Below are 20,657 nucleotides of genomic sequence, written 5' to 3' on the forward strand. Positions count from 1 at the left end.
ACACAACTGTCTAAAACATGGGAAGCGAGAATATATGCTTGCTCTTTCACACCTATTGTTTCTAAATTTAGCTAAAAATTATATGCAAGAGGTTAACCAAAAGACGAATTTTCTAAGTTAAAATACTTCAATTATTTGTCTTCTCCACAGGAGATTTGCAGTGCAGCCCATGCGCATCGGACACTCCAATTTAGTTGTGATGATAAGCAATAAGCTAAGTCCTGCAACTAATCTAAGATCCCTTCACCAAACCTAATGTGTGTTTTTTTTTTAACTTACAAAACATCAAGTTTAAAGTTTACCTCTGTTCCAGAGTGTCTATCTCTGATGACATCCATATGCCTCTTAAATAGTTCTATGACGGCTTTGTAGACCAGTTCATACTGTTCCTGGGGAGCATCACAAACGGAACAAAGGAAAACAAACAAAAAACTTGGTGAATTACAGAACCTGATTTCAGAAATATGAACACCAATCAAATCCTAGGCTAGCAACCCTGAAAAGACCATTCACATTAGTTCAACGACAGTGCCTTCTGCTTGTATAGCCCATTTCAGATTTCAGAGCACTTTCAGGCTGCTAGGAACAGCTAAATATTTGATCTGCCTCTAATTAATATATAAGGAAGGAACTTGCAGCATGTTTTCTATGTTCTAACCCTCTTTTCTTACTTATCTTTCCTTCCATCTTCATCCCTCTATTTCTGTTTTCCTTGCTCATGTATTAAAATTTTTATTTAATATTGTGTGTGTGCAAGCAAGCCACCTTTACCTTTTCTGGAAAAAGGTAGACAGATTGTGGTTGATAGGTAGATAGATGGTTTTAATATGTATCATTTAACTTGACCCTTATAATTGACCTATAAACAAGCTAGGCTGTCATTCCTGTTTATAGACTATTTGTCCAAGGTCATTCAGAAGTAATTTCCAGCCGAAACCGGTTTGGCTCAGTGGATAGAGCGTCGGTCTGTGGACTGAAGGGTCCCAGGTTCGATTCCGGTCAAGGGCATGTACATTGGTTGTGGGCACATCCCCGGTGGGGGGTGTGCAGGAGGCAGCTGGTCGATGTTTCTCTCTCATCGATGTTTCTAGCTCTCTATTCCTCTCCCTTCCTCTCTAAAAAAAATCAATTAAAAAAAAGAAGAAGAAGAAGTAATTTCCAGAACTTGGGTTAGAACCCGGATCTTCTGACTCTTAGTTTAGATCACTGAGATCAAACTGCTGAAATTATGTCTTAGCAAAGACATCAAAGAAGACTGTTGAATAGAGTTTGAAAATTTATGGTTATAAAATAATTCCATTATAGAGAAATGAGTCCTCTACTATTACAATGTTTATGGGTTTTTACTACTCCTTTTTTGCCTCTGTACCTGCTCAAACACTTGATTTTGTATCTACTTTTCATCTGAATGGGCCTATTCAGGATTTTCCCCTGACTCTTTACACAATCTTATATAAATAAAGCACAACTTTTTCTAAAGATAATTTTAGCAGGAGCACAATGAACAGTCTATGTCAACCAACATGACCATTGGTACACTCTTTAAATTTCTTAAGAATAGAGAAAAATCACACAGGAAACACTTGTTTGGTTACTGTGCTATTTCCTGGTTAGAGTAGTGTCAGAAAAAGCAGGTACAACTGGTAAGATATTTGTTCCACTAGTCATTGATAAAGCCAAAATATGAAGACTAACTTAAAATTATTTCAGCTGTCTTCCAACTCTTAAAAATAGGCCTGATTTGGACTTTTTCTGAAATGGGTATGGTTTTATTTATTGATTCAGTATTAAAATTTAATATTATACAACTTGGTTGTATACATTGACATGGATCAGCCTTCTCTTAACTCTGACAGCCCTAAACTAGTCAATGCTTTCATTTCACATAAACTTTCCCCCTCACAGATTGAATATAGAACACATCTACAGTCAACACATGAAAAAAAATTATTTTTTCCACTAGCTATTAGTGGAAAACCTGTGTGGGCCAAACAGAATGTTTATATTATAATAGCTCTTCATTTTTCCCCTTCAATTCACAGCTTCTAGATGAAAATATCTGAACCGCCACTGTCAATCGTTTTACTTCTAAACCTGTGTTTAAACATGTTAGGGTTTTGCTATTTAAGCAGTAAAAAGTAATTCTAAGAAATTATTGATATTATGCAATATCAATACATGTGTGATGAATGAATGAATGGGTGAATAATAAACTGTACCTTTAAAATGGAGACCATTTAGCTATGTGGGTAAAATTATTGGTGAGTAAATATGGGTGAAATTAAATATTGTAGAAAGTGAGAGATTCGGGCTGGGACTGTTTCACCTAGGAGGGAGAACTTGAACTTGGAAAGGAGAGGAGCAAAGGGGAAGAGCATTACTAATGGAGTGAATGAGTGTGAGCAATATGGGCTGGGTTCAAATTTTGTGATGCATATATAATCATATATATAGTGTGGTTGTAATTATGTTTTTTAAAGTATGCATAGAATAAAGACCAGGAGAGACTATAGAAAAATAGCACCAGTGGCTACGTAGGTGATAGGATGATGATTGATTTTACTTTCGTTTTTCATTATTTCCTAAAATGAGCACAGACTACATGCTTTAGATTCTGTTACCACCTACGGAAGTAGAAATATCTCTGATTTTCTATGGTTTCAGAAATAAATTACTACTACAAAGTTTCAAATTAATATGACCCAACTATTTCTTTCTAAGAAGTCAAATAACTTGTTGAGGTTTTTGGTGTGTTTTTTTAACATTTTTTGTAAGAAATATTATATTGGTTTCTCAATATTTTCTGGAAAGTAAAATACAAGGGATGAAAAGAATTTGACCCTTGGTCAAGGGACTGCAGAAAAAATATTGGGATATTCCAAGTTGGAGAAAATGGGAATGGACTAATGTACTTAATAGTAAATTGGTGTTATGGCTAAGGAGTCAGCTGGTTTTGGATGCCTTACTATTAAACAGAGAGGCGAAGCAAGATTCAGACACATGTTATGATCCATTCACCACAGTCCATACCTGAGTTTGAACTAATGAAGGCCTCTGTGTTCGCATTTCCTGAATCAAAGTGAAAACACTGAAGTTCGCGGGAATTATCTATAAATAAAAGGAAAAATATCTTACTCCTTTGTTTCTATCTTTGCTAATAAATTATTGCCACTTCCTCATGTCTTGATACTTCCATGATATCTGCTCTCCAAACATGAGATAATATCAGAAAATAGAAGTATTTTTAAAACTAATGAAGATTCTCATCACTTGCATCATGATTAACAGCCTGCTGTTTGCCCTAGAAAAGACTGAAGAAGCCCAATCGGCTGTGGTTCAGCAGTTGAGCATCCATCCAGGAACCAAGAGGTCACCGGTTGGTTCCCAGTCAGGGCATATGCCCGGGTTGTGGGCTCAATCCCCAGAAGGGGGCATGCAGGAGGCAGCCGATCAATGATTCCCTCTCATCATTGGTGTTTCTATCTCTCCCTTTCCCTTCCTCTCTGAAATCAATTATATATATACATGTATATATATAAAGAAAAGACTGAAGAAAGTCTTCAAAATGATTTCACATGGGGTGATCAAATGTCTAAAGTTAGAGGTAAAATGAAGAAGGCTCAGTAGATGTGCAAGTATGAGTTTTATGAAATAAAAGAAGTTGGCAGATAGTTCTAAGGCCCGTATCTTAAACTTCCCATTTCTTATTAAACTTGTGTTGGAACACAAAGTTTGATTGTAAATTGAGTGCATCTACTAAAGCGGTGTGGATACAGGAAGGGTGACTGGAACGCAGGGCAATGGTCCTCCAACTACACCATTGCATAGGAAGCACGTGGAGAGTCACTGAGCCCAACTCCAGAAACTTTGGCTTCAATCCATCCCAGGTGGGGCCTAACATTTCGCATCTCTAACAAGTTCTTAGGTGATGCTGATATTAGCGCTGCTTGTTTGGGACCACACTTTGAGAACCACCAACTTAGGAACTAGTTTAATCATCTGACAAAGCAGGTCTCCACGTCAACATTCTAGAGAAGATGGATTGTGGAGGTAGGTGTTTTGAAGACCCAAACAATTCCGAAGTCTGAAAGTAGAAGGGTAAACAAATGGAAGGTGCCTGCTGAGAGAAACTCACCCCATCTTTTAGCAGCATCCACGTATAATCGATAGCACAGATAACACCAGTTCTTCCACAGCCGGCACTGAAATAAAAGATCACAGTCAGAACATTTGTAGTTGCAGACAGTGGATCATTGACAGTAGCTGGACAATTTCCCCAGCAGATTTGCGGAAGTCGGAAACCTGGAGGCAATAAAACTTTCTAAACGCTACCATTTCCCAAACCTGTTTGCAAATTGCCACATGCCACCCTGAACTTCAGGACAGGTCCTGGGCAACTGCTCACAGCAAGAGTCTCTAGAGCTGTCCTGTTCACAAGCAACTTATCAGAAAAGTATTCATTTAATTCTCATGTTGAATTTTTTACAGTTTTTTTCTGCTGTGACCTTTCTCTTCTTTTGCTTCATTCCTTTTTGATCAACTGGACAAAGTGAAGTGAGGATCAGGAGCCTACGTCCTATGTGCTCATACCGCCTTCACTTCCAACAAAGTCAGTCTTCCTTCAGTTAAAGCAAGAGTCCTGGCTAGACCAGAACACTTGGGTTGCTCTGGGGAGAAGGTTCACACAACAGCTTCATACCTGCAGTGAATGCATATGGGAACCCTGTCATCCTCTTGGTAACAACGCACATCCCAGATGAGCTCAAGGATAGGGTCTATAGATGCAGGCACATCATGGTCAGGCCAGTTCTTGTAATGAAACTGGTAGATAGTTCGAGTTTCCTAAAAAATAGCCAGAATAAAAGGAGAGTTCAAGATTAGGACTCTACCTCATTCCACCACAAGATTTACTCTGAGTTACTAAGTAGCATCTATAGCCTTTTTGCAATTTATGCTGCTTTCTTCTCTATAGATCTCTGGTGACCATATACCTTCGAAGAACAATTAAGTAATTTCAGGTCACCGCTTTAGTAGATGCACTCAATTTACAATCAAACTTTGTGGTCCAACACAAGTTTAATAAGAAATGGGAAGTTTAAGATACGGGCCTTAGAACTATCTGCCAACTTCTTTTATTTCATAAAACTCATACTTGCACATCTACTGAGCCTTCTTCATTTTACCTCTAATTTCAGGTCACTTACTATTGCTCTGTCCCTATCTGCCCCAATCAAAAGAAGAGGTAAACACAAAGATAGTCCAACCAGAGCTTTCCCAACTGGGAAAATTCAAATGGGTCACAGATATGCTGATATATTAAATTCCTTTGTCTTCAAAAGACTGGGCAGCCTGAGTTCTCAAATTGGTTCACAGTCTCTATTCACTGTACAGCTTCCACTCACCCTACAAAAACTATTTATATGTGGCCACGGTGTCAAATAGATTGGGGAGCCCAGATTACACCAAAGGTCTTTTTTTAATATGAAGATTTTTCCAAAACATCAAAGGCTCCATCACTCCCCCTTGTCTTATGCTCAGCCTGAGTCCCATATATATTCACCTGCCTGATCTCTGTCGGCTTTTGAATTTCTATACTTACACTGTTGAATTTGACTTTTAGAGTCCTGATCGTGTAATCAGATTTTCTATTTTCAGCTTCCTAAAAAGTAAATTAAAATATTAGTTATTTCAAAGACTAAGATTCAAAAACTACACTCTGTAAAGTAGAGCTTGGAGCACTGGCTCAGCCACATGGAAACAGGTGTTGTACTTACACAGGAGACGGAGAAAGGACCAAGTTGCAGCTGCATCTCTCCCGGCTCAGCCCAATAGCGCTCACACTTTTTCTGTAGCACAAAGCAGAATAGAGTGACCTCCCTCTGTATATTCTAGTCTCTTCTGAGTAACAAAACCCACTCCCTCATTCAGAAGCAAATTCAGCTCTGTGTCTTTCACCTTAGGAACTTCTAATCCCCTTGGCCTTCAAACCCAACTATGTGGTCTGGAATCTCCAAGGATGGGAAATCAAACATTAAAGGCTATATAAATTACAGACTTCCTAGAAGTCTGAAAAAGTAGAAATGGGATGCTGACATTTCCAGTATTTCAGCAAGATTAACGGAAGTCACACCTACTAAGAGTTGCACAAGCTAACTGAAACACCAAGTTCCCTTGGTTTTAGCTGGAATTGTATAAACTCAGAATGGCAACAATAGAAGAATGCTGCTCAACAGAAGTATAACGTGAGCTACATATGTAATTTTAAATTTTCTAAAATTTTGAATTGCCACATTAAAAAATGAAAAAAGTGACATTAATTTTAATAATAATCTTACTTAGCCAATATATCAAAAAATTTTCAACATGAGATCAATATACAACAATCATTAAATATTTGACATTTTAAAAAAATATTTGACATTTTAAACTGTCTTCCAAACCCAGTGCATTTTTAATATTCATAGCACATCTCAGTTAATATGCTAAATTGTCATTGGAAATATCTTATTCCCATTTAGATTTCACAAAATTTATAGTTGAGAAAGATTCACATACCAAAGTTGTTCCAAATATACTTAAAATTTTCTAATCACTGAATTCAATATCAGTTTTTAAAATGAAATTCATTAAAGTAAAAATAATTGCGTTCCTCGGTCACACTAGCCATATTTCAATGTGTGGCCAGTGGATGCCATGTTGGACAGCATGGGGTTAGAAGCTCTGACTGGCAGTTAAAGATGTCTGATTAATAAAATAGGAAGATGAATGGTTACTTTTAAAAGCATACCTCAATTTTATTAAAATACAGTCTACTGGGGAAATGGACAAAAGGGGTCCTTAGGAGTAAAAAAAAAAAAAAAAAAGCCTTGAGAGTCATTTAATTTGGCAGCTTAAGGAAAGTTTTGCTACCAATTCCCCCCTTCCTTTTCTTCTTTCCTTTACCTTTAGGTATACTGAAAAGAACTCACCTTCCCCATTTCAATCTCCATGCATGCCATAACAATAATCTGGGGGGATGAAATAGATAGAAATTTAACTGTTGATATAGTTAGAAAGAGCAGTTAATACTTGGGTCTCAGGGCCAGGAAGTGTTAATTATTCTTTTCTGTTATTTTTAAAATGTTTGTATTGCTTTTTTAGAGAGAGAGGAGGGAGAAGGATTGAGAGGTAGAAACATTGATAAGAGAGAATCATCTATAGGCTGTCTTCTGGAAGCTCCCTACTGGGGATTAAGCTCACAACCTGGGCCTGGGCTCTGACCAGGAATCGAACTGGTGACCTCTTGGTTCATGGATTGGCACTCAACCACTGAGCAACACCAGCTGGGCTTCTGTTTTGTTTTGTTTTTAACCAAAAAAGAAATCTTGATCAATTACAAGCTGTTGATCCTACCCATCCTTCTTTCTGTCCTCACTTCTCTTTTCTCTATTCAAATCAGTAAATTCTCATTAACAAATGAGCCGGTCAAGATGAGAACTTTCATTTCCTTGAAGAGTGACATCGTGATTTTGACTAAAAGGTACAGGAACACCGAAATTCTAATGCCTGACCAAAAAAAGCACTATTTTAATACATTGGAAACCTCAATAACATATTCTGATGCCCTCACCCCCTCTGTCCCTAAAAATGAGAAAAGATAATAACAAAAATAACTCTGCTTTTACCAAGACACTGTATTCCCAAATCATCCTCCAGAAATCCAGGAGAGTTGTAGACAAAGGTCCCTGTGTGGCAATATAAGCCTGGGGTCCATAAACACCCTAAAGGGGAACAGAAATTACATGAGGTAACTACAACTAATACCCTTTCGCTCTTGTCTAGTATATTTCCTACCCCTGCCCCCTCCTTTTTTAGGACCCTAGAGAATATTAATGAAATATTATATGAAGTGTACCTTAATGAAATTGGCATTGATGTAACTGGAATCTTCATCAGAGGTTATTAAGGACAGCTCTACTCGGCTATGATCATCTATAATACAAAAGGAAACCATAGAATCATTAAGGGGACTTAATCAGAGGGCTTTGTGTAAGTCAGGGATTAACACTGTGAATGGTGGTTTGAAGAGTGAGGTACAGGAGTGAGTGAGTGAGTGAGTGAATGAATGAATGGATGTTCTTTTGTAGTCATAAATAGTACAAAGTAACTTGTCAAAGCCATGTTCCAGGACTAAGGACAGCAAGCAATGGGTGAAAAGAGATAGGGATCATTGAATTAGGGAGAAGGTACAAGTCTATAGGGAGAAATGAAACTTACAGGGCAAGATATCCTTGTATCTGTTCTTCTTTATATTCTTGGGCCTCTCAGCCACAGTTGAGGGATAGGTTTTGTCTGCCTTATACTTGATGGCGAGTCTTTTCAGTTTCTGTAATACAATTCCAACAATGAAATCTTCCCAGAGAAAACAGGTGAGGAGCTGTCTCTAGAGAGCTTTTGAAGGAACCAAAATTTCACCACCCTGATGCTGCCTTTTTGGGATATTAATTCGAAGCTGTTTCTTAAGAAACAAGACTCAGAAAGAAACTTTGACCCTCCTCCCTTTCCCGCCCAAGAGATTCAGACAGAGAAACTTGCTTCAGGAAGGAGATCTTAGGATGTTCCCCTTCGCCTAATTTGAATTAAGTATGATAAATAGAGGGCTTCAGGGAGGTAGGTCCCTGTGTCCTGTGGTTTCTGAGTCGCCCATTCTCACTTCTGAAATCTAATACCCAGTTCCCCCCAACTTTCTCGTTTGCCCAAAAATGCCTTATACCCAATGCTGCCTCACTGTTTTCGGAATTTTCATGGAATTACCATGCCTATGTGAATTCCTCAGGCACATGTATTAAACTTTGATTTTCTCCTGTTAAGTCTGTCTTTGTTAATTTGGTTATTAGCCCAGCCTATAAGAACTTAGAAGGCAGAAATATTAATATTTTTTCTAGTCCCCACACTTTCCTTCTCCATTACCCAAACATTCCATTTCGGCCCTTTTAGCATCCACTAGGGCTGACTCCATTCGTGACAGAGCCCCAGAGCATACAGATGGAGCGTTCGGTAACATTTGGAGAAGTGAAATGATCACACTTACTTCAGCTGAGCCACAAATAGCTGAAACTTAGAGGTGAAACTGGTGAATATTTAACGAATGAACATCTTCTGAAAACAAACTTTAGGCACCACCCAAAAGGTCAGTTATTATAAGTTTAATTGACTTTCTTTACAGCTACTACAGGGCTATTTTAAATAGAAATGGAGCTTATGCTGAATAAAATTTCTCTAGATCTAGCTAAATTTCAAAGATTCAGTCCCAAAAGCAGTCTTTTTTCTTTTTTTTTATAGGATCCAAACTTCAAGCCCAAATGATGACCTTTCAATAGTACCATACTCTGTTAGTAGAATATGATCTGGGTCAGTCAGGGATTAGCATAATATGATTGAACAAGAGTCTGTAAGATAGTGAAGTAACTCCTTAAAATTATTCCCATTTGCCAATACTACACTACAGACCCAAATTTCATGTAAGCGGAAATGATGGTTCTTCTTTAACTCCTTTTATAAAGCAACCTTGCACCAAGGTTTAACACCCTGTCATTCAAAAGAAGCAGGTAGGATAGAAAGAAGTTAGGGAAAACTCCAGACAAGTGGAATGAGGAAGTCCTCTCACCAGAGCCCCCACCCCAATGCATGATCAAAGGGAAATAGTTCATTGCAGGAAACTCCTGGCCGCAGAAGTCACCAGTAACAAGAACTGGCTAAAACCTGATCAATCCAAGATGGAAGAAAAATAGACCAGAGAACAACCTTGCCAAAGGTCACTCTACCATCTGATAATGAAAACGGACACAAGTGAAAGGGGGGCTGAAGAGGACCAATGCCAAGACACTTCTGGAATGAACCACATTAGGAGTAAGACACCCATACACCCTCACCCCCCAACCAGAAGACTGAGTCAGAATTTGGCACCACAAAGTTTAGAAACAATCCACCCTTGGAAATACATAAAATCCCAAGAACTGACTAATCCAGCACGCAACTTACAAGTTCGCCCACGTCCACTTCGCCCACGTCCAACTTACAAGTTCGTCCACGTCCACTATAGCTTCTTTCCCAGTGGCGTCCTGTGAGGCTTGCAACCAGAAGGGCAGCAGGCAGCTCAACCTCTGATCCTGTCTCCAGGAGCCTAAGACTTAGTCTCCTTTTCTTGCCCTGAATAAAACTTGCTTTTACTCTCATTTGGACTCGTTCTGAATTATTTCCTATGTGAGTCAAGAGCCTGGAGGTCCCAGACTCTGCAGGGGCAGGGGCAGCCCCCAACACAGGACTGGTCCAGTGACAAAACCACATTTAATAGATTTGACTTTTGGGAACCCTTGCTCAATCTGAGGAAGATGAGGGGAAAAACATCTGTGATAGCTAATAAATATTTATTGGATTTAATTACAGAAAAGTTATTTTTTGCCCACTTATACTTGGTCACATGAAAATCATGAATTACTTCCTATGGTCAGATCCCTCAGCATTTACTCAGTTTTCATTCTCTTAACTTCCCTCTTGAAATTTCCTCCTCCTGCAGACCTTATTAGTCTACATTATTTTGGTTCTCCTCTTTCTTAAATGACTTCCCCTTCCCATTTCTCACTCTTACTGGCTCTCTGTCCATTTTCATCTTTTAATTGTGAATTATCCTCAGTTCCCAAGTTAAGTCCTCAACTCTCTGCTCTTCTATCAACATATACACATGCTCAGAAATATCAATACTCTTATAGAAGGCATACCAATGTTTTTAAAATTTGTATGTAACTGATCAAAATTGAATTATACTTCCAACCCCTATTGAATGTCTCAAATTTATATACTGGGATTAGATTACTAAATTTCAATCCCACCTATGTCCTAGACATTTCCACTTGAGTAACTCATCATCGTTGTTCCCACTGTTAATGCCAGTGGCACTGTCTTTATCCCAAGTAGCCATACTCTAGAAGCTGAGAGTCACTTTGGCTCCCCGCTTCCCACAATTCCCACTTCTAATTCAGTCAGCAAGTTCAACTGATTCTTTCCATGCAATATCTGCATCAACCTTCCTTCCTATGCCACACTGTACATACCTTAATTCAGGCCCATTCCCTTCAAGGTTGAACTGTTAGCAGTTGTTTCTTAACTCATCCTCCCACTTTTCTGTCTTTCCCCATTGAAATCCAGTAGGCATGATTATGCCAAAATAATATTACTAAAATATTGCTTTCTTTATCTCTCTCATGCTCAAAACAACTTCAGTAAATCTCCCTTGCTACTAGGGAAAAGCCTACACTCTTCAGCCGGGTACTTAAGATTCTCCCCACTTGGATCCTGAAGGGAACACCAAAGTTTTGTCACCCTGAAGCTGCCTTTTTGGGATAATGATTTTTCAGCTGTTTCTTAATACACAAGACTCAGAAAGAATCTTTGACTCTCTCCCCTCTCCTGCCCAAGAGGTTCAGAGCAACCTGCTTCAGGAAGGGTGATCTGAGGATGTTCCCCTTAGCTTAATTTGAATTGAGGGCCTGTTGGCTAGATACCCTCTCTGTCCTATTGTTTATAAGTTGCCTAGCAATGACTTTCCTGCCATGTGTGTTATTCTCTAACTACCTGTAAATCACACATTCTCACTTCTGAAATCTAATACCCTACCATCAAACCCCGCCCTTTATCCTTTGTCCAAAAATGTCTTATATACCCAATGTTGCCTCACTGTCTTTGGAATTTTCATGCCTATGTGAATTCCCCATGTGCATGTATTAAACTTTGACCTTCTCCTATTAATGTGTTTCTGTTCATTTGGAAGTTAGACCAGCCAAAAGAACTTAGAAGGTGGGAGGACAAGTATTAACCTTTTGCACTCGGATGTCGAGTGTGACTTGACACGGTTAGCATTAGAATAAAGGAATCGAGAAAAAAGCAAGCGAATGCAAAGGGTTAATTTTTTTTTAATGCTCTGATAGGGAATCAAACTATGACCTTCTGTTTCATAGGTGGATACTTAACCACTGAGCCATGCCAGCCTGGCCAAGTATTAACTTTTTTAGCCCTCACAGAATTCTTGCCTGTTTTCATAATTGGATTAGGAGAAAAGATGCCTAATAACTACACTGCATATTTTTACACCAAGATGCATGCACATTTAGGAATTTAACTAAGGACATGGCCACAGACACGAGTGACTCTAAAACATCTGCACTTGCGTTACACTGAATTTTCAGCTCTCTTTGCTCGTGTGCACCTTCAGAATGATCATTTTCTGGTTGCCATTACCTCCAGTGCTGCTGAAAAGATACCAAGTCTCAGAACTGTTCCTTCTAGAAACCTCCAGAACTGAGCCTAGTGCAAGCTCCTGTTTGTTTTGCTTTGCTAGGGTATGGAGTGCTTTCCAGGGAGAATGCCATAAGCAAAGCCCTTTTTAGAAGATATGCCTCGGTTAATTTGGTAAAATGTTACAGATAAAGGGTGTGTGTGTGTGTGAGAGAGAGAAAGAGAGAGAGAGAGAGAGAGAGAGAGAGAGAGAGAGAGAGAGAGAGAGAGAGAGAACTATGCTTGTTTCTCTGCCTTGACTGCCACCTTCAACAGTGGAACAGGATGGCTTTTCTCTCTCTACTCCACTCATCCTCCTGGAGTCATCAGGCGGGATGACAAAGTGAGACACTCGGGGAACATCACAGAGGAATTTCCTATAGATTTGTTAATTTGGAAAGTGGGAAAGATTTTTACCCCTAGATATCTTACCTTGAGCTCAGAGGACTGTGAAACCCTCCTTTTTTTTCCCCTCTCTCTCTTTTTCTCCCCACCAGACCCCCAGGCTCTAACACCCCAAGAGTGCACACAACTGAGAAGAACTGGGACAGAAGAACTGAAGGATAGAAGAACTCCTCACCAGAAAAGGAGAAACTTTCAGAGTGGGAAGCAAAAGGTTAAGAGAAAGCAGGGCCATGGAGGCAGGTTGGGGTCGGGGGAGAAGATAGGTCAAAGGGGGAAGGTAAATTTCTCTGCAAATTACCAAGTAGGGGATGTGAGCTCTCTAGAGGCAGCACCAATGAGAGAAATGAAGGGAAGAGATGCAAAGAGAATAACTAAAAGAGGCCCGTACAGAATAGGGAATATAGTCAATAATACCGTAATAATTTAGTATGGTGCCAGGCTAAGTTAAGACCAGTGGATAGACTTATTGGGGTGATCACTTCCTAAGTTATATAAACGTCTAAGCACTGTGCTGTACACCAGACAATAATATAATATTGAATGTTTACTGTAATTGAAAAAAACAAAACACTAAAATTGAAAAGAAAAAACAAAAGAGGCCAGCATCCCTCCTGGGCCCGATAAGCTAAGAGTCCGCTCATTTGGTTTGTGGACTCTACTGCCCCTTCCCTTTCAAGACAGAAAAACAGAACTGAGGTCCTCGCCATCAAATTCTAGAAATCAGGACTGAATCCTTGGCATGTTCTTTTCACTGACTAGTCAACTAATTACTGCTAAATGAGTAAAGTTCACTCTCAAAAGAGAACAAGGAAGAAAAAAGAAAGCACCAGGCCACAATCTCTTCACTTCGAAGACGGCAATGTTGTACAGGAGACGTCACATAAGCTGTATTTTGGAGTGGGAGAAATGGAACGTGGCCCTGTGCTAGCTGGGCGAAGGGAACCAGAGCTGGGCTGTCTCCAGAGCTCCTCGAGGTAGGTCCTCCGTGCCTTTCAGCTGCAGGTCGGCATCATCTCTCCCGAGGCGCCCACAGGACTGAGAAAGCATGAGTGCGAGCAAAGGGAATTAGGAGCGGGGGCCTCTAAACCCAGCAAACAGGACTGCTGCAGGAAGGGAGGGCCAGACTGACCTGGCCCTGAGTGGCCCAGCTATATGCAAGGATGGATTTCATAAATATAATGTAGGAGAGAGGAGAAAGGCATAAAAAGAAACAACATGACTTCATTTACATAAAGGTCAAAAACCGGTAAGATGAATGTCTAATTCAGTGGTTCTCAACCTTTCTAAGGCTGCGACCCTTTAATACAGTTCCTCATGTTTGGTGACCCCCAACCATAAAATTATTTTCGTTGCTACTTCATAACTGTCATTTTGCTACTGTTATGAATCATAATGTAAATATCTGTGTTTTCCGATGGTCTTAGGCTCTGCAGCAGCAGTTCTACAGAACTGCTCTACAGAACCGCTTGCAGGGTCGCCTAAGACCATCGGAAAACACAGATATTTACATTACGATTCATTAACAGTAGCAAAATGACAGTTATGAAGTAGCAACGAAAATAATTTTATGGTTGGGGGTCACCACAACGTGAGGAACTGTATTAAAGGGTCGCGGCCTTAGAAAGGTTGAGAACCACTGGTCTAATCGTTTCGTGATATAAAAATAGGTCTTGTTCCATGCAACAACATAGAACAAAAATCATCTCAGCATGGTGTTTACCTCCAGTCTGGTGGGAGTTGGGAGCAATAAGGATCTGGAAAGACACCCCTGGGATTTCTGGGATGTGGACAATGTTCTATTCCTTGATCATAGTGGTGCTTATGTGGGTGCCTGTTTTATTACTAGCTGTTAAGTTGTGTAAGTGTATGTGTGTTTGAAGCATGTTTCTGTATATATGTTAGATGCTGCAATTTTTAAGTTAAGACCAGTGGATAAACTTGAATCAACGGAGTGTGGATGAGGGTAGGGGACTAAGAGCACAGGCTCATAGTCAGAAAGCTTTCAAGTTTCAGAGTTTCAGACCAAGGTTTCAAATCCCGGCTTTGCCGTTTTATGGGTAAAATGAAGCTGATACTTTCCTCTTGGACGGGTAGTGATTGAGATTATATATGGTAAACCACTTAGATTGCCTCATATATGGTAAACAGTAAAAAATGTATATTATTTTTTATAGTTATTAAATTTAGACTAGCAAGGTGGTAGAGAAGATGATAAATTCAGATACTGCAAATTAAAAAAATCTCTTTTGGAAATACATTTGGCAATACTTGACCAATTAGATGCTAATATTCTTTGACCTAGTAACAACACTTTGAGGGCTCTTGCCTCAAATCCAAAAGAAAGGAAAACCCACATGGACAAACATAGCTACTGCGGTATTATCAATAATCAGGAAAAATTAGAAACAGCCTAGCTGTCCAACAGTAGAGATGTAATTTAATTATTTGGGTGCCTGCTAGGTGTCAGGCATTTTGTATATTTATTCTAGTACCTTCTCAGCAGCTCTGCAAAGTGAATATTATTTGTTCTCACCTTTTATTACTTTGTTCAAGGTCACACAGAAGACACTAGGCGGAACCGAAATTCAAACCAAATTTATCCGACTCCAAAGTTGTTACAAGTACAGATGGGAAAGCAAGATGGCCTGAACTCAAAACTTAGTTCAACCGCATGCTAGCTGTATGACCCTGAGTGAGTCAATTACCCCTCTGTGTCTCCGTTTCCTCATCGATAAAGTGGAAATAATAACAGTGCCTTCCTCAATGGATTAAATGAGTTGCTATGTAAGTATTTAGAAAGTTTCCATAACAGGTACAAAAGTATTAGCTATTATTAGGATTATTTTTTCATTATACCCTGCTGTGTGAGAGGTCATTAGTGCAGATTTTAATCCACATGGTAATATTGGTGTAATGTTAAGCGAAAATAAGAATAAAAATTTGCATTTATACTTATAATTACAATAATATAAAAGGATAAGAACTAGAATTTCTACACAAACAAAAACCCCAAAACTGTATTTGTTGGGATGTCGATACTATGGTGAATTTTTCTTTTAACTTACAAAATACTATTTTATAAGAATAGCGACAATGGGGCTTTTTAAAAAAAGAAATTTTCAGTAGTGTGGTGGCACACCGCAGATTCTGCTATGTAGAAACTACGTTATACTGGTGTAGAAACTACACTAACTTACACTCAAGTCAGGCAGGCCCTTTGCGGGACTCAGTGTTACCGGCTGAAGCAAGATACTAATTTCACAGGCTCTGGAGTGACAGGTCCAGGTTAAATTTCCTGTCTGTGGCTGAACGCTGAGTGAGCTTAGCCCAGTGGTCCACAGAGCCAGATATCAACAGGACATCGATTGACATTTCTTTGGAGAGCCAAATTTTTTAAACTTAAACTTCTTCTAACGCCACTTCTTCAAAATAGACTCGCCCAGGCCGTGGTATTTTGTGGAAGAGCCACACTCAGGGGGCCAAAGAGCCATGTGTGGCTCGAGAGCCGCAGTTTGCCGACCACGGGCTTAGACCAATTACTTAACCTCTCCCAGCCTCAGTCTCCATGTCTGTAACTCAGAGATGGTAATCAGCTCATAGGTTTTTTGTTTTTGTTTTTAAGTATAGTAAATAAGACAATGAAGATGCTTCCTTGACACCCCACCAGGACTAACAAGTTGTAATTAAGTATTTTATAGAGGAATCCGTTGTTCAATGTCTGTCCGCTAAGACCTCCTCCAATGTCTTAGGAAACATTGCCACCAAGGCGAACACCACACGGCCATGCCAGCTTCCGGCACACGCTTTGCACACAGTGAGCACTCAGGAGCTGTTTGAACGGCTGCGTGAGAACCTTACAGGAGTGGTCAGTGGCACTTTCAACTACAGAAAAGCTACTGGATTTAGTCTGCCCCCCCCCCCCACCCGGAACCAGACCTGAGCAGCACGGTATTGGCTTTTCCGGCCACAGCAGGGCTACGTGCTCTGCCCAGAGATAGCCAGCCAGGGGGTCGCGGGGACGAAGTCTAAACTATGGACCCAGTGGGCCCTGGTGTCACAGACTCAGTCCTTAAACCTCAGACACGCCAAATCCTGGAAGAATGCATTAAGGGCTTAAGGTGGGATGTGGGACATGACCAGGTGGGATGCCCCCCCCCCCCGCCCCCAAGTTAATGGCAGTATTTACCTTGTCCAAGCAAGCAATCTGGCCTCATTCACCACTCCCTAACCCCCAACCCCTCAAAGCTCTTCCTCTGGTATCTCAGCTGAACCTTTAGGTGGGGCTGAAAGCAAGACTTTGTTTTTCCACTGGAGGACGTGAGTCAGTGAATAGTGAGGTTCCACTTAATCACCCAAAAACAAGGTCCTTAAATCAGGAGCTAGAAAAGCAAGGAAGTGATTAATGTAAAAGTCAGGGTAGTGATTATTCCTAGGGCAGGGCAGGTCAGGGTGGGGGTGGGGTGAGGATGAGGAGCCCTATGGGAAAGGGGTACATACAGCAGAAGTCTCCTGAGGCTGATAATGTTCTAGTCCTTGACCTGAGCGGTGGTTGTTTTATAATTATACTTACACACATTTTATGTACTTTTCTAAATGGGCATTATAGTTCACAGTTTTAAACAGCTGGAAAAAACACACACACCCATCTATAAAACGTTTCTAAGCAGGGGGGAAATGACCAGATTTGTATTATTAATACAAGATCACTTGGGTGTGGAACGGAAAATTGATTGAAGGTGGGGCAAGGCTGGAGGCAGAGAAAATAGGAGGTGAAGTGACTGCCTGGTTTGGTGAGAGGTTACAAGGACTGAGCTAAGAAAAGGTGAACTGTCAGGGATATAGTCTACATTATTTTTTTAAAACATAACTAAAGTAAAACGGAGGCTGGCACTGCCCCCTCGGCTCACTTTTTACCTCTGTGCATTGGGTGAATTTGGCTCAGGAATCACAGTCCAAGGCAGGTCCCTAAGCAGACACATAGGCCCCAATGCCCCCTGAACTCCCTCCCTACTCAGAGGGACTCAGAGGGCCTGGCAGGTGGCAATTAGAGCACTTATTTCACGCCAGCACAATATTATCCAGGTAGAGCTGACAGCGGGATTTCCATTATAATAGGTTATCATTCAATCATAATATCTGATCACTAGAGACTTTACAGAGTACTTTCCCATCTGCTATCTGCACCAGACTGTTCGCTCCACGAAGCAGAGATTTTTTACTTTGTTCACTGTTGCATCCTCAGTGCCTAGAACTGAACGTGGGACATCGTAGGTGCTCAATAAATACTACTGAATGAATGGCCACATTTGATTATTATTGATATTGAATCATCACAACAACCCTGTGAGGATAGGTAGGACATGAATTCCTCTCCCCGCTTGAGAAGTTGGGAAACAGAGGCTTGAGGGGACATGTCAAACAGTTGCTCATCTGGTTGGAGATAGAATCACAATTTCATTTCAGGTTCTGTACTTCGATTCCCTTGTTTTCCCCGCTTCTCCACAGCTGAGGAGCTAAGGTTTGAAGTTCTGATAGCTCCGAAACACCAGCTGGGAGTATTCCAAAATACATGCTGGGCGCCATCAGGCATCCCATGTCATCTGCGGTGCTGGGTTACAGATGAGTGAGGCCTGCCGGCTCCATGGCATCAATAACCACAGCTCCTCGGAGAGGCAGGGCTCCTCGAGGGAATCCAATCCCGCTGGGCCTGGGCTACCTCGCGCTTATTCTTCTACCCCAGCCCTCACTTGTCTCTGCTCTCCACCCTGGCCATCCCACCCTCCAAGCAAAAGGTTAAGGAAACACTGCTATTGCAAACACACATGTTCTCATCCTTTTTTTGTCTTAGAAGAAAAATTAGAAAACGTGGCAGCAGGTAGTTTGGGGGTTCTAGAAGAGTCTCTTGTCATCCAGTGAAATCCCACAGGGAGGCTAAAAAAGTGTCCCATGGGAAGTTCATCTCGGTCTCTCTCCTCTTAATAAAAGTTACCCATTGGAAACACACATTACAACAGACACACCTGGGAATGCCAGATGTCCCATTAATATTAGTATTTATACACCTGGAATTATGTATGCCTGCTGTAGATACCTACTCAGACTCGAAGAACTAGCAAAGAAAATACTAAAAGCCGTATTTTGGAGAGAATAATTAAAATACACACAAAACACAGAGAAGTCGAACTCTTAGGTTGCCTTCCTCCGCTCCTCTCCTGCGAGGTCCGATATTCACTTACCCCAAAGAGCAATTGGGTCTGGGAGAGCTGGACCACCCGAGTCAGTTCAGTAGCCTCTGTAACTCCCCTGAGGGTGTCACACGTCAGACTCACCAGAAATTCATTGGCAAACTCCTCTTTGTTAATTTTCTTGCTCTGGGCCTCATCCAGGAACCTCTGCAGAATGTCCCTTTCGTCCATGCTGCAGGGCGAGAGAGATCATGTACAACTGGGTTAAGGGAGGGCATGTCCAACGCGAGTCATGGCCGAGACACCGGCGGGAAGCCACTGGTGCAGCCCCAGCGGAGCATGTTGAAGGCTGTGGTTTACTGACTTCATCACAAGCCTGAGAGGAAATTAGTACGTAACCAGCCTCTGTGGTCACACAACAAAGCCATCACCTCACTCCAGGGCCCTAGCGCCTTCCTCCTCAAGGAAGGAACCTGGTTACAACTCAAGTTTTTAACAAACAAGACACTAACCAGAACCTAGAGTGTGCTCTGCTCAGCCCTGAGACCGTTCCACCCCATCGCCCTTAAGTGAAATTCACCTTCCTTTTGCTCCTACTGAAAAGGCAGAATTTACACTTTTCACGGAGAGATGTTGCCTCTCCTCTTCTCCCCAGTGAGCACAAAGGCCGTGTTGACACCTGTTTCTTCATGTCCTGAATGAACTCTGCAAAGTTCTGTTGTGCCCAGAAAGGGAGGCAGACACTGTTTGGCGTTGAGAAGTTTTTTTTAAAAGTTTCTCGTCAGTGTGATCAATGGCAAACTCCTGTTTAACCGAGAAGGCATCTCTATTCAGAACTCTGAAGTCTGCCATATAGACCTCAAACTCACCCAAAGTCAGCTGCTCCTGACAAATTCTGGCCGGTGCCTCACCCAGGGCTGGGGAAGTGCTGGCCTCCGTTAAGGGAAGTGTTGTGGATTTCAGGACTTCCACGAGCCTCCAGGACTTTTTGAGCCTCAGTTGAGCGCTGGGTATAAAGACGGAGAGTATTGGTCTATATAGAACCCGGGAGCACAGGAAGTTGGTCACAACATCCCCCTTTTGTATGTAATGAAGGGAACTAGGAAGGAATAGGAAAAGAGCGAGTCAGCTACCTTGCTGGCAACAGCTTGACTTCCAGGACAAAAAGGCTGAGAACTATTTCTAGGAAAGACATTTATATTCTGCAACTTATGCCTTAGGAAAAAAGGTCATTGCCTTAGGAAGCCACACTCTACGTGTGGCACTTGACCCCGTCTGACAGACAGGCTGCTCAAAATAAAACCTTCCCACATCTCAGCTCGTCTCCTCAATGGGTACAAACCTACCCAAGAACGTCTCACTGAGCGTGAGAACAACCCAAAAGCAGCATATCATCTGTTTGAGGACAGAAGTTCCACAAATGTGTTAACAAAATTAGTCTGGGCCTAGCCGGTTGGCTCAGTGGATAGAGCGTCGGCCTGCGGACTAAAGGGTCCGGGTTCGATTCCAGTCAAGGGCAATGCCTGGGTTGCTGGCTGATCCCCAGTAGGAGGTGTGTAGGAGGCAGTCGATCAATGATTCTCTCTCATCATTAATGTTTCTCTCTCTCCCTCTCCCTTCCTCTCTGAAATCAATAAAAATATATTTTAAAAAATTAGTCTGAAATAACCCTGAAGGAAATTCACAAATGTGCTGTTAGGACTTCCTCTAGTTATTAGCAATGCTTTCTGTTTTGCAGCATTATTCACAGTCCCCATA

At 41.1% G+C, this 20,657-nt stretch overlaps 1 protein-coding gene across 4 annotated transcripts in view; it reads right to left on the reverse strand.

Moving 5' to 3' along the window:
* The window catches only part of PTPN22 (protein tyrosine phosphatase non-receptor type 22), a 42,395-nt gene extending 22,622 nt beyond the window's left edge, over nt 1-19,773 (reverse strand). For 3 of the 4 annotated variants that reach the window (XM_054712010.1, XM_028154096.2, XM_054712011.1), the window contains exons 1-11: nt 19,044-19,211; nt 8,257-8,365; nt 7,895-7,971; nt 7,665-7,760; nt 6,969-7,007; nt 5,775-5,846; nt 5,600-5,659; nt 4,700-4,842; nt 4,136-4,202; nt 3,031-3,108; nt 303-389 (exon numbers count right to left, since the gene is read on the reverse strand). In XM_054712010.1, the coding sequence (XP_054567985.1) occupies nt 303-389; nt 3,031-3,108; nt 4,136-4,202; nt 4,700-4,842; nt 5,600-5,659; nt 5,775-5,846; nt 6,969-7,007; nt 7,665-7,760; nt 7,895-7,971; nt 8,257-8,365; nt 19,044-19,130 (915 nt within the window). In that variant the 5' untranslated portion in view covers nt 19,131-19,211. Of the gene's footprint in view, nt 1-302; nt 390-3,030; nt 3,109-4,135; nt 4,203-4,699; nt 4,843-5,599; nt 5,660-5,774; nt 5,847-6,968; nt 7,008-7,664; nt 7,761-7,894; nt 7,972-8,256; nt 8,366-19,043; nt 19,212-19,768 lie in introns of those variants that run through there. The other variant, XM_054712009.1, reaches the window with a different exon arrangement.
* Between the last annotated feature and the right edge of the window lie 884 nt (nt 19,774-20,657).

Source organism: Eptesicus fuscus, chromosome 22 (assembly GCF_027574615.1).
Source record: "Eptesicus fuscus isolate TK198812 chromosome 22, DD_ASM_mEF_20220401, whole genome shotgun sequence".
Classification (NCBI taxonomy): Eukaryota; Metazoa; Chordata; class Mammalia; order Chiroptera; family Vespertilionidae; genus Eptesicus; species Eptesicus fuscus.